The sequence below is a fragment of the Vanessa atalanta genome, chromosome 20 (genome assembly GCF_905147765.1).
Source record: "Vanessa atalanta chromosome 20, ilVanAtal1.2, whole genome shotgun sequence".
NCBI classification, from domain to species: Eukaryota; Metazoa; Arthropoda; class Insecta; order Lepidoptera; family Nymphalidae; genus Vanessa; species Vanessa atalanta.
The window spans coordinates 236,814-249,006 of NC_061890.1; the positions used below are offsets into that span (position 1 = coordinate 236,814).

Here is a 12,193-nt window from a genome sequence, read left to right on the forward strand (position 1 = left end):
TTTTTTTTTTTAAGCTGAACGCTAATCTCCTAAATAATTAGACGTTTGCATTGCAGAGGATGACAATTCAAGCCATGCACAAATTCGAGTATCGAAAATACGGCGTAATATTTTCGGCGTAATATTTACGGCGTATTATTTACACTGTGATTCTTTCAATCAAGAGTCTGAAACCTCCTTTACTTAAAACTGATATTTGACATTGACATTTTGATGATATTTGAAAGATCCTTAGACCGAATGATATGTTCATATTATTTTGAATTTTTTAAAGTTCTCTTGAGCTAATTATCTCATGTACTGTAAGAATTAAGTACAATCTTATTTAAGTTAAAAGTATACAAAGACAATGGTATTACAAAGGAAACTTCTACAATTTATTAATATTACGAAATCATGTCAGAAGCTCTGCGGTATACAGAGATATAGCGCACAAGCGGCATCGCAAAGTGATAATGAAGAGAAACGAAAAACGCATTTTGGGTTTGAAACAGTTGATGAAGATGAAAAAACCAAAAAAGGTTACACAAATAATACACCCTTGCTCAAATTGGCATGATTTCATTCACATAATTTCATCAACACCTATATAATTTCATAAGTTTTTGATCCTAAGAGTTAAACCTTGTCCTGTTTTGTATAAAATAGCTCTATTTATTTCTCCATCCAGTTCACCAAGTATTTGAAACAGTAGCAGATAAATATGATACAATGAATGATATGATGTCGTTTGGGGTACATAGAGTATGGAAAGATATTTTTATGATGAGATTCGCTCCTACTCCTGGAACTAAACTTTTGGACATGGCCGGTGGAACGGGTATGTTGGTTTTATAATTCTTTATAATAATTTAAAACTTTATTATTGATATTATAGTATGCCATTAACTAGCCAGATTGAACACATTTAACATAGTATTTGTTTAATATAATCATATTATGCTAAAATTTACAGGTGATATTACATTTAGGTATATAAATTATTTAAGAAATCGAGCAAACTCTGACACAGAGAAGCGTAGCAGTGTGACTGTTAGTGATATCAACCAGAGTATGCTAAATGTGGGAAAAGTTCGAGCTGAAAAGTAAATATTCTAATAAACATAGTATGAAATAGATGATATTGTATTTAATTATGTAATTCTTTAAATGGTTCTTTTGCTGTTTTAGAACCATTTAATTTTATTTGGTAATATTTTAAAATATCTATAGGAGAAAAAAAAATCTTTCTAGACAAGGCTACTTAAAAAATTCACCAGTGGATGTGGATTGGCTGTGTGCAGATGCAGAGCAGCTACCTCTACCTGATGAGTGTTATAATGCATACACAATTGCATTTGGCATTAGGAATTGTACCCATATTGATAAGGTGAGGTATATTTGTACAATTTAAAACTTCTAAAATAATTACATTTTGTTTGAAATTTCTTTGTGTAAATTCTTTTAATTAAAAGCTAATTTAATGTTTATCAAAAATTAAACTGAGACAACTGTTGTCAACACATGTATAATGTAAACAATTGTTTTATCAACATTTTCATAGGTATTGGAAGAGGCTTACCGAGTCTTGCAGCCCGGAGGGCGTTTCATGTGCCTAGAGTTCAGTCAGCTACCTAATTCTACTATGCAATGGTGACTATTAATATGCTTGAATTTTAAGTATCTATGAATTTAAATGAAATTGTCTAATCTGAGTGACCTAATTTAATACCATTGATTAGAAAAATTATTTTGATTTGAACTTAGTGTACTTTTAATTTGTTTATTTTTTTTAATTTACCTGTTTTAATTAATATTTGTCAATTTAATATTTTGTTTTTATGTGCATACTTATCTTTAACATAAAGAACAATGATGTTTAATGTAACATTACTTTAAAAAACATGATGGGGACTTGGGTTAAGTCAGGAGAACAATCTGAAGTGAATTACGAAAATGGTGTGGCCTCTCAGAATGGGTAGATAAATTTGGGTTTCCGAATATCCACTTGTGGATAAGGAACAAGTCAGTAGTTATATTGATTGATATTGTATGATTGTGTTGAGTCAGGGCACCAACTTTAGATTCAAATAAGGATATCCAGTGATTTTTATAGGATACAATACATTTATATTTATTAGAAACATTATTTCTGTTTTGTTGATCACTATAATAATGCACCGATTGAAAATATTTAGATTAATTCTCAACCTTGTTTATATTTTAGGTTGTATGATCAATACTCATTTCAAATGATCCCAGTGATGGGGCAGTTAGTGGCTGGTCAGTGGAAACCCTATCAATACCTTGTTGAAAGTATACGCCAGTTCCCAGATCAGGTAAATGTTTTAGATATACTTTAAAAGTTTTCGCTTGCAGCATCGCCTGCATTTTAGAATGGGTAATAGAATTAATGTCAGGTATAGAAAAGTAGCCTATGGCCTTTCATGGTGTTCAGGTTTATTCCATGCAATTCGGTTCAGTGGTTTAACTGTGAAAATGTAACAGACTACCAGAGTTACTTTCTTATTTATTATGTTAGTATTAAATGTTAATCCATTACAGTTACCCATATCATTTCTTTTCAGGAAAAATTCAAATTGATGATTGAAGAGGCTGGCTTCAGACAAGTAACTTATGAAAATTTAACTTTCGGAGTGTGTGCTATACATTCAGGATTTAAACTCTAGTGAATTAGTTCTATGTTAATAGGGTTGAATAAAACAAATGATAATTTCCATTGAATTTATTAAAGTCCATCAAACTCTGTCGGTCTTTGGAATGCAGATCCAGTACCTAAATTACAATCGAACATTTACACTACAATATCGAATAATCGACACGATCGGTCGCATCAAATGAAAATACAACGCTTTAAATCTAATGTTTAATTTCACGTGGATAGACACTCGGAATAACAGGAATACATCGCCACTATCCTCTCGTTCGATCGCCACACTCATCCTCGATCACTCCAGTCGCTCCAACCACTACAACCAGTCGGGCACAGGCCGATACAAGCTCGACAAGCATGCTACGAATGACATCAACTGTTAGGTGAGACTAATGAGCAAAGCCAGAGCCCGTCGCCTCGCCGGCCTACGTCTAGTAACGCAGACATCGAGAAGCGGATAGTGTTAAGGGTATGTCAAACAAACATTAATTTTTCCGGTACGGAGCGTGCACTCGACGTAAGTTATTTGGCAAAAATTTCAAAATCATACCCTGAGAATCCGTACGTTCCGCGATCCCGGCGTGCGGCGACCGCGGGACGATCCGATCTGATCCGTTCGGTTCCGTTCCGATCCGATCCGGTCCGGTTCCTCCGATCCGAAAGTTTAAAGTGTAAAGCAAGAGAGGCAGATCCCGGACGTGCAGTCCTCAGTGAGTGCGCGCTCTAGCCCCCTACAGCCCCTACAGAACCCTCACTGCACAGTTCCACACCTCCAGCCAAGCACATCCATCGAGTCCAATCCACAGTGGATGAAACAAAAGAAAATTCTTTAATTACAAGTGATCTCAACCGCTCGATATAAATCTATACATCTACGGGCGCGCTCCGACCCGCCGGGTTCTCATAATATTATAAAAAATTTAATCGTCATATGTGAGTAAAATAAAACAAATATATAATATGAACATTTGTGACTACTTCATTAAATATAATATATTAATCTTCGATCGCCTGTAGCCGGCGGCTCGGAGCGAACGAAGGGCGCCCTCGCTTAAGTCAAATATATAACTAACAAGTTTCGACAATATTCGGTGTATACTCTCGAAATTGATACAATTCGTCACGATTACAAAGTTAGCTATTGGATGCCAATAGTCAGCTGGTGCGCTAGTGAGGGAGCGGAGCCTCGTCCGCCGACGCCGCCGTCGCCGCGCCCGCTGTAGAACAACACCACCTTCAGTCACCCTCCACAACACAACTCTCCCCATCTACACACCTCTCCCGATAGCTCAGTGTCCGCTACTGTCCGGGCGGGAGGCGTTAATCGATCCTATGATCTTATCGTTCGAGACCTCTCGACGAATTTCGTTATTCCAATGTCTTTTTCCTAGATGCGTGGCCGGTATGAAATTCGACATCGATACTTCATTATAAAAATTAAAGCTTTTTTTGGGTCACGATCGACCTTTGATCCATTATAAAAAAAGTATCCAAAATATGTTTTACTTTTCAAAATTAATCTATAATCATTCAATATAAATCTGTCCGGAGGCCGCGCGGTATGGTCACGGTCCACATAAATTCCAAACGATATAATATAAAGATTACATCGCTGATACTGTGTAATATTTTGTCCCGATCCAGCCTCAGTGTCCCTCTAGTGCGTTCGATCCGATCCGAGAATCCAACGATAAAATATAGTCCAAGTTTCCTTATCCATGAAAGTAACTGTGAAAGTCTCGTAAAAAGCATTAGTAGCAACGGGACAAAATAATGTAATATAATGAAATAATCATAAAACAAATAAAACGTCCCCAGCGGCGGCTGAGCTCGCGAGGCGAGGCGTACCTGTGGGCGGCGGCGGCGGCTAGTAGGCGCGGCGCGGCGCGGGCGCGGGCGACGCGGAGCGCGAGCGCGAGTACGAGCGCCGCACGGGCGAGTAGGTGGGCGAGCCGCGGCGCCGCGCGTACGACGGCGAGCGCGGCGAGTACGAGCGCGACCTGCGCACACGGGCTCGTGAGGGACTCGCGCGGGACTCGCGCGGGACTCGCCAGGCCTGGCGCCGCGTCGCGCTGCACTCACCTGTCTCGGTCGCCGCCGCCGCCGCCGCCGCTGCCGTAGTCCTCCTTCACGCGAATGTATGACACCTCTCCCTGCGATCGATGACGATTTCGTTTATTGCTTAGCTCCGAACTATTTATTTATATTCTGTTATATTACAATTGATAATAATATATACATTAGTTCCAAAAATCTTTCTCTGATTTAAGTAGAGATCAATTTATACGCTATTACAGCCATAAGATGAAAGGAGTCAAATAAACAACATTTGACAACACATCGACGCGGTATCATTGGTCGAGAGCTCGAATAATCTATGAAATTCACTATGGATTTGCGAAAATGCTGATATATTAGCAAATCGCATGAAATACGTAAATCTAAGGTTTGTTTATCTTCTTTTCTAGTTTCATTGGAATAGGTTATACCGTTATATATGTTTATGTTATGAAGACAAATAAAAACAAAACGTAACTTACCTCGTGACTTCTAAAACGAGAGTCGTCAAGTTTTTTCACAGCATACTTCATGTCCTCATGTCGCAGGAACTCGACGACGCCCGTGCCGTCCTTGAACGTGTCCGCGAAGCAGACGTCGCCCGCTTCACGCATGTGATCCTTTAGATCCTGAAATTAGTTTTAAATACTGTCAGAATTATAGACCTACTATATTCTATTCTAGTCATAACAGAAGAAATGCCAAATAAACAACATCTGACAGCAAATTGGCGCGATATCATTGGTAGAGAGCTTGATTAAATATGTTATATCCTATAGATTTGCGAAAAAATGGCGTTTTGAACTTCGACGAAACTGTTATCGGTATTTTGGAAGTAAAATTAAAGTGGAAGAACTAGTTGAGTGTAATAGGGTAGACAAAGTTGTTAATAAATTGTCGTAGGAGGAGTTTTCATTTAAAAATTATCTTTATACTAAGTATAATTTTCAAATGTTAGAAGGTACATTATTATTTCAAACATTCATAAAAATGATTTGTAACACATGGTCACCTTGAAATCGATTTATGTAGAATGACCTAGAGATTAAACACACTGTAACTTGAAATATATAATATCCAATTATACAATGTGACTTATCTACCTACGTTATAGTTTCTTACGTATCAAGTAAATTTTGTAGCAAATTTTGCAATTTCTATTCAATAAGTCGGAGTCGGTGTAAGTGGGTCGGCGGCCACTCACCTGCCAGGAGCCCGAAGGTGGCAGGCCGGTGACGAGCACGCGGTACTCGGAGCGCCGGGCGGGCGGGCCTCGCGCTGCCGGTCGCGGGCCGAAGCGGTCCGGCTGCGAGCGCCCGCCACGCGCGCCTCCGCCGCCGCCGCGCGGGAACTCTACGCGCAGCCGGTACCCGTCGTAGTCGTAGCCGTCGCGCGCGCGGACCGCGTCGTCGGCGTCACTACGAGTATACCACTACTCCGTTAATGGCAAAACAATTCGTGGAATGTGGACAAACATTCCTACGGTTTTCTACCTTCTAAAGATTTTTCTTTTTAATTATTCATCATAACTTGCAAACTTTATTTCGATTACAAGCAGTAGTAAAAAATCATACAATTAAACAAATGTTCAAGTTTCGGTAATTTGATAAACAATCAAAAATTATTCTTAAAAAAAAAATGTAACATTTCTATATTATTATCATTTATGTTCAGTATAGTAAATCAAAATCAAAATATTCTTTATTCGAGTGGGCACATGAAAACACTTTAATTGTTGTGTTAGTATTGAATTAACCATCACTACCACCTGTTCAGGAAGTACATTCTATTGAGAAGAACCAGCACGAAACTTAGTAGTTACTCTTTTCCACTATTTTAATTATAGAGTATATCAATAAGCAACATTTATTTTTAATATATCATTAGACGCCAATAAAAAAGGAACACTTGCATGTCACTCATACCCAATTAGTTACTGGTCATCCATATCGCATATATTGAAATTTAATATTTAAAAAAAAGTAATTTATAGTAAGTACTATAATGTGCATCTATAATAAAAAAATATTTAATTGAATGGCTTATTAATAACATCAGATTACTAGTGTTATATAAAAAAATCATAAAATTTGTTATTTTTTTATTAATTATGAAAGGATAGAACAGTGAGATGATGCAGTGGACAGATATTCTCAGTCCAAGAGATAACTACGAAATTAAGTGTGAGCCAATGAGTACAAAATGATAAGATTCATTTCCAATTGTTTCATGGTCTATAATAGTAGAACATATGACTTAACATAGTTGTTAAGCCATTGTTCATAAACAAAATAAGTTGTCTTCTTGATTAGGCACATATTTAATGAGATACTATATATACATAGTGTGTAAAATATGTATTTAAATTCCAACAATATTAATACATATTCAGTCGGCGAATGAAATTAAAGGATATTTATTATTTGTTTTTGTTGCTCAACATTATAGTAATAGTAAATAATATATATAATAACAACGATAGGAATAACATGTAAAATGAACACAGATTAGTATTTATTTTTGTGAATTATAATTTTATTAGCTGTGAGCCTATATAATTACTAAGTAACATGCTCAATCATGGCGTTAAGGGATACGTATTACTACTAAGCACTTACCGAGGATCTTCAAATTCAACGAAAGCGAATGGTGGTCCCTTTCTGTTTTTCAAATCAACAAACGTTACTTTGCCGAATTTGTAAAAAAGATCTTGGATATCCTTTGTCCTGATATCAGGGGGCAGATTACCAACGTATATTCTGCATTCATTTCTGCTACCACCACTACCTCCAGACATTTTGTGATTAATTGTTAAATATAAAACTACAAAATATAAAGGATTTATTGATTTTACTCCTATATTTCAGGTACACACTATACTAACTAACTTGCTTACGAAATAACGAATGGTCGGCGGCCTTTTTAACAAATTAAATATGGCGACCGAGGTAAGTAGCTAAGTACGTAGACTTGGTTTTAGTTGGTGAAAAGCGTTGTAAGTTCGGATACTTGTATACTCAATACTAATAAAAATACATCATTGTAAGAATCAAATAATTCGTTGATTAATCAATAAATTCTTAAAAGTAATACATAGATAATTAACATATTTGAAACATACATTTGAATTAGATTTTATAATCATAATTATTTCATTTTAAACAAAACATTTGCAAAACCATATTTATTATTTTAAAAAATTAATCAAACCACACTAACAATAAAACGTGTATAAAACTGCTATTGAAATATTTTTTGTAAATTTTAACTTTGATGGCTGTAAATAATTTATGAAACAGTAAATATACAATTTTTTGATTTTCGAACGATTTTAAATTAAGAACGCCCTCTAGCGCAACACGAGGCATTCTCCGCTGAAAGAAGCCTTTGAAAGAATCCTCTAGAAAGTAGGCAAGGAATCTCCGGTATCAAAATCATTTCGTGAGAATTTGTTCATATTTCGACGTAAAAGTAAGTAATAAACAAATGTGTTCAGTGTATTTATTAATTAAGTACATTATTTTATATTTAAATATAATTTATCATCATTAGATCTATTTATTTACGTATAAATTGTGTACAAAACTCTCAGTGGCTCAATAATTCGCTAACATTAGCAAAAAAATTGTACTAAAGTACTTTTATTGATTTAATTTTTATGTTTCTATGGTGATAACCCTCATGGTATTGGAATAAAATTATCTTTGTTAATCCGCGGAACGTGAACAACTTATTTCAAGTTTAGTTTTAATATTTTGATGACGGGTATTAAAGCGAGTGCTACAGTTAAAATAACTACAAAAAAACCCTTACAAGCATTGGGCGATATCAGGTATTTTTTAAACGTAAAATTGTTCATATTTGGTCTATTAAAAATCTTTACATCAAAGATAGGGGATAGGAAATTCATAAAGGGCGCGCGGGGGATAGATTCGCGCCTGACCTTTAGAAGTTATTTATAGCGTCCGCTATTGAATATAAACAATCGATGGCGTGGTCCACGCATGTGGAAAACTAATAAAGTCAGAGGTGCTTAGTTTTCGATAACCTTTACGCTGCGCCGAGGGTTTTATATGCAAGTAATATCGTGTCTACGTACTCGACTTATTTGGCGCGCGTCAAGTGTTGGCGATGTCACGAAGTCGTCCGTGGAATATGAAACGAATTGCTAAGTGTTAAAGTCGTATTTAGATTCTTTTTCGTAAGGTCGAGTGCCTACCCTATTTTTCTAGATGTCAAAGGCTTCACGTTGATTTAAAGGTGTTTTCACAGCTATACAGACAAGATGTGTGACCGCAAAGCGGTGATAAAAAATGCTGACATGAGCGAGGAGATGCAGCAGGATGCTGTGGACTGCGCGACGCAGGCCCTCGAAAAGTTCAACATTGAGAAGGTTAGTCTTGACTTTTCTTTCTATAGGATTATTTGTTTAATACTGTTATTTTGGTGCATACATCTATGTCCGTATATAATAGGCCTTTGTTGATATTTACATAATATAAAAGTGATTTCAATAATTGTGGTGTCTTAAATGAGGAAGTATAGTTAGAGCATACATTCTATTTTTTTTAATTTCTATATATATAAATTTGATTATTTAGAATTAAAATAGGTTTTTCACATTTGTATATGGTATTTATTATAAAACTCCTAGTTCAGGGTGGCAATTATTTACCTAACCTAACCAACTACCATTGGACGATTGCAGGATATAGCTGCCTTCATCAAGAAGGAATTTGACAAGAAGTACAACCCAACATGGCATTGCATCGTTGGAAGGAACTTTGGCTCGTATGTGACGCACGAGACGCGTCATTTCATCTACTTCTATCTGGGCCAAGTTGCGATACTCCTCTTCAAGAGCGGTTAGGCCGCCTCCCCGTTCCGTCTAAATTTTATGTTGTTAGTGGCAGACTCGGACCGTGGCTTCATCCTGACCGCTCACCCGCAGTGCTGGGAGCGGTTGGGAGGCCTGTGTGTGTGATTGCTCATCTCTGACGCACCTCACTCGTACGTTTGTACCGTTAGCTACTCTTAAGAAGTTCACTCGGGTAACATTCACTTCTAGTGTATTTATGTATTTATATTTGAGGGAAATTTTAGTTAATTACTAGACTGTACCTAGCGTAGCATAAAGTCATATGTTAGTACTTACCTAAATTTATTGTTTAATTTTTCTTTGTTAATTCTTCACTGGAGATATTTTCGAAACTTCTATTATTATTAAACTTTCTTAATAACTGGTTGTTTTCATTTGTTTATGATTATATCGAGTTGTATTGAAAGTAGACTTAAGCTGTCTCCATCTGAACTGTTAATTGTCTATAATCGTATAAATAACCCAATGTGATTTGGAAAAATATGTAAAAATTATACTACAATATAATATGTAGTTATGTGAATACCTTAATTATTTGCATTTATTAAAAACTATTTAGTTTTTATCGCGCTTTTATTGCCATAACGTGTCCTATTATTAACACAATATGCTTTGGTTAAGTTTTCTGCTACTTAAGTTTTCTATGGGACTGAAGTGTTTGGAATCTGGCTATACATTGAAAAGTTGTTACCTACAGCGGAAGGCACTTAGCTTACATTGTTAGTTAGATTACCTATGTAGCCTTTATTGTGAACAAAGTAACCAAATTTGAAATTGATTATCAAGGCCTATTTATATGCAAAATGACATCACTCCTACCTGTGTAACTCATGATCACTGAAGGCCACTGGTACAGGACCATGAGAGTTACAGTACTGTTCGCATATATACATTATACCACAAGTATTATAATAAAAACCATAGGTATCAAATATATACACAAAGCTATTATTATTTATCATTCATTTTGTGCATCCTTTTCTATGTATGCCACTAAGGGCTTGTTGAGTTCGATGCCTAATATAACTAACTTTCATGGATATTCTCAGTGAGTAGGGTAATCAGTACTAATATGTGATTTAGAAACAGTTGACTCATTTAGAAGAAGTTTCTGGATCTACAATCTAAGTAAACTACTTTTCTAACTACGTTGATTTCTCCTGTTTCATTGTATTATATTTTCTTTGACATAAATTTTATTAGCAAATTATAAAAATATCTTTTTTCTGTACTATTTTAAATAGGAAAAAAAAATGTTTTTCTATTTAGGGCAACTTACTAATAAATCCTCTGGAATGATTTGTAGAAAGCTACATGGGTGTACGAAGCCGGGCTGGGTTGCTAGTATTCTATAAAGATGGATGGAAAAATAATTTCGCCACGTTTATCTGAATGGAGACCTTTTTCTCCAGCGCATAAGAAAGTTCTACCCACAATTATTTTAGTATATGAAGTATAAAAAAATGTTATCTCTAATATTTGAAATATCATATCTATATTCTATAAATAATTAGTGTGGTTGTATTTATGTAGAGGTTTACTCAAAATTGATAAAATATACGTTAATATAAATTTTTTGCAAGATATATTTTTATTATGCAATTTTAGACAAATGTATGGTTTTAAATTGTCCCACTGCTCTGGGTTAAAGGATAATACTCTACGGCTGCAGATTTGAAGGTGTCTTGTTAACATGAAGAATCGAAAAAACGAAATAGATTGAATTTTTTTAGCTATAAAGTAAGGAATTTTGTAATTCAGCGCCTCGAAGTGCAGACAACGCCATTGTGGTCCTGCGTCTCTCCGGCTGCGTCAGATTCAGAGGGAAGCAGTCCTGTGTATAGTGTCTCGTGCGTACGTGTGTAAGATGAGCGAGCTGGACAGGAAGACACAATTGTGGTGACATTTATCTGGCAGTAGGAAACGTGTGGTGTTTTATGTCAAACTATTTGATTTTAGAACTCTGAATAGTGGCAACAGCGCATCAGAATGACTCCTAAATAAATGTTCAGCTTTTTAGACTGCCAGCTTTTATTACCTATTTAGTACTTTTTAATACCTTTGTTTAAATATTCGGTAATACAGGATCAAACCTTGTGTCACTATTTATATATGCATATCAGCGTGCAGAAAATGGTTGCAATGGCGTACAATTTTCATTACGATTGCTTTTGAACCAAGGTTGCTAAAAATATTCATTTTTGATTTACCAAGAAAGGGGACGTGTAAAGGTACGTGGTATTAGACAAGAAGATAATTAGTTTAGAAGCTTCTGTGCGCATTTTATTATGTACGCAATTGCACAATATGACAATACACATGCGAAAATTATAATATTTTTTTTGTTTTTAATATAGGTACCAAATAATTAAGCAAAGATATTAATTAGTACTGTAGGTACGAAATACATGCAGTATTTTAAAGTTGATCTGTCACTTAGTACAGTCATTCTGATGCACGCCAACCAACTGTAGGTCCACGCAGCTAGTTATCTCTTTGTGGTACTAAAACCGAAAAGTAGTGCGGTATTTGTCATATTGTTTGCAACGAGACAAATGTAACCAACGAGGAATTCTGTGTTCAAACAAAGAAAATATGAACAC

The 12,193-nt window shown here is 35.7% G+C and overlaps 3 protein-coding genes across 8 annotated transcripts; 2 read left to right on the forward strand and 1 right to left on the reverse strand.

Moving 5' to 3' along the window:
* Positions 1-206: 206 nt before the first annotated feature.
* Positions 207-2,717, forward strand: LOC125071894 (2-methoxy-6-polyprenyl-1,4-benzoquinol methylase, mitochondrial). The gene is made up of 7 exons (XM_047682313.1): positions 207-521; positions 671-820; positions 956-1,085; positions 1,234-1,369; positions 1,544-1,632; positions 2,207-2,318; positions 2,568-2,717. The coding sequence occupies exons 1-7, from the start codon at positions 350-352 to the stop codon at positions 2,667-2,669; spliced, it is 891 nt and encodes a 296-aa protein (XP_047538269.1). The 5' UTR covers positions 207-349; the 3' UTR covers positions 2,670-2,717.
* Positions 2,711-7,684, reverse strand: LOC125071896 (serine/arginine-rich splicing factor 1B). 2 transcript variants are annotated; one of them, XR_007119943.1, is made up of 7 exons: positions 7,330-7,684; positions 5,916-6,129; positions 5,194-5,340; positions 4,736-4,806; positions 4,502-4,653; positions 3,204-3,870; positions 2,711-3,013 (listed from the first exon to the last, which is right to left on the reverse strand). XR_007119943.1 is itself a non-coding variant. In XM_047682320.1 (6 exons), the coding sequence occupies exons 1-5, from the start codon at positions 7,506-7,508 to the stop codon at positions 4,521-4,523; spliced, it is 744 nt and encodes a 247-aa protein (XP_047538276.1). In that variant the 5' UTR covers positions 7,509-7,684; the 3' UTR covers positions 2,711-3,870; positions 4,502-4,520. The 2 variants fall into 2 exon arrangements, 1 of the variants encoding a protein (XP_047538276.1); XM_047682320.1 differs by having other exon boundaries at positions 2,711-3,870.
* A 380-nt stretch (positions 7,685-8,064) lies between these two features.
* On the forward strand, positions 8,065-9,951 carry LOC125071899 (dynein light chain 2, cytoplasmic). Of its 5 annotated transcripts, none has more exons than XM_047682324.1 (3): positions 8,065-8,182; positions 8,984-9,104; positions 9,420-9,951. In XM_047682324.1, the coding sequence occupies exons 2-3, from the start codon at positions 8,997-8,999 to the stop codon at positions 9,579-9,581; spliced, it is 270 nt and encodes an 89-aa protein (XP_047538280.1). In that variant the 5' UTR covers positions 8,065-8,182; positions 8,984-8,996; the 3' UTR covers positions 9,582-9,951. The 5 variants fall into 5 exon arrangements, with proteins under 5 accessions (XP_047538280.1, XP_047538279.1, XP_047538282.1 ...); XM_047682323.1 differs by lacking the exon at positions 8,065-8,182 and adding an exon at positions 8,420-8,543; XM_047682326.1 differs by lacking the exon at positions 8,065-8,182 and adding an exon at positions 8,755-8,912 and having other exon boundaries at positions 8,972-9,104.
* The last annotated feature ends 2,242 nt before the right edge of the window (positions 9,952-12,193 follow it).

Excerpts from the sequence above, each read along its gene's own strand:
- LOC125071894 (XM_047682313.1), top strand. The coding sequence starts at position 350 with ATGGTATTACAAAGGAAACTTCTACAATTTATTAATATTACGAAATCA. Across the intron at positions 1,370-1,543 it reads ATTGTACCCATATTGATAAG|GTATTGGAAGAGGCTTACCG; the intron begins GTGAGGTATATT and ends ACATTTTCATAG. Across the intron at positions 1,633-2,206 it reads CCTAATTCTACTATGCAATG|GTTGTATGATCAATACTCAT; the intron begins GTGACTATTAAT and ends TTTATATTTTAG.
- LOC125071896 (XM_047682320.1), bottom strand. The coding sequence starts at position 7,508 with ATGTCTGGAGGTAGTGGTGGTAGCAGAAATGAATGCAGAATATACGTT. Across the intron at positions 4,807-5,193 it reads CTCGTTTTAGAAGTCACGAG|GGAGAGGTGTCATACATTCG; the intron begins GTAAGTTACGTT and ends CATCGATCGCAG. Across the intron at positions 4,654-4,735 it reads GGCGGCGGCGACCGAGACAG|GTCGCGCTCGTACTCGCCGC; the intron begins GTGAGTGCAGCG and ends CCGTGTGCGCAG.
- LOC125071899 (XM_047682323.1), top strand. The coding sequence starts at position 8,470 with ATGACGGGTATTAAAGCGAGTGCTACAGTTAAAATAACTACAAAAAAA. Across the intron at positions 8,544-8,983 it reads CAAGCATTGGGCGATATCAG|CTATACAGACAAGATGTGTG; the intron begins GTATTTTTTAAA and ends GTGTTTTCACAG. Across the intron at positions 9,105-9,419 it reads AAAAGTTCAACATTGAGAAG|GATATAGCTGCCTTCATCAA; the intron begins GTTAGTCTTGAC and ends GGACGATTGCAG.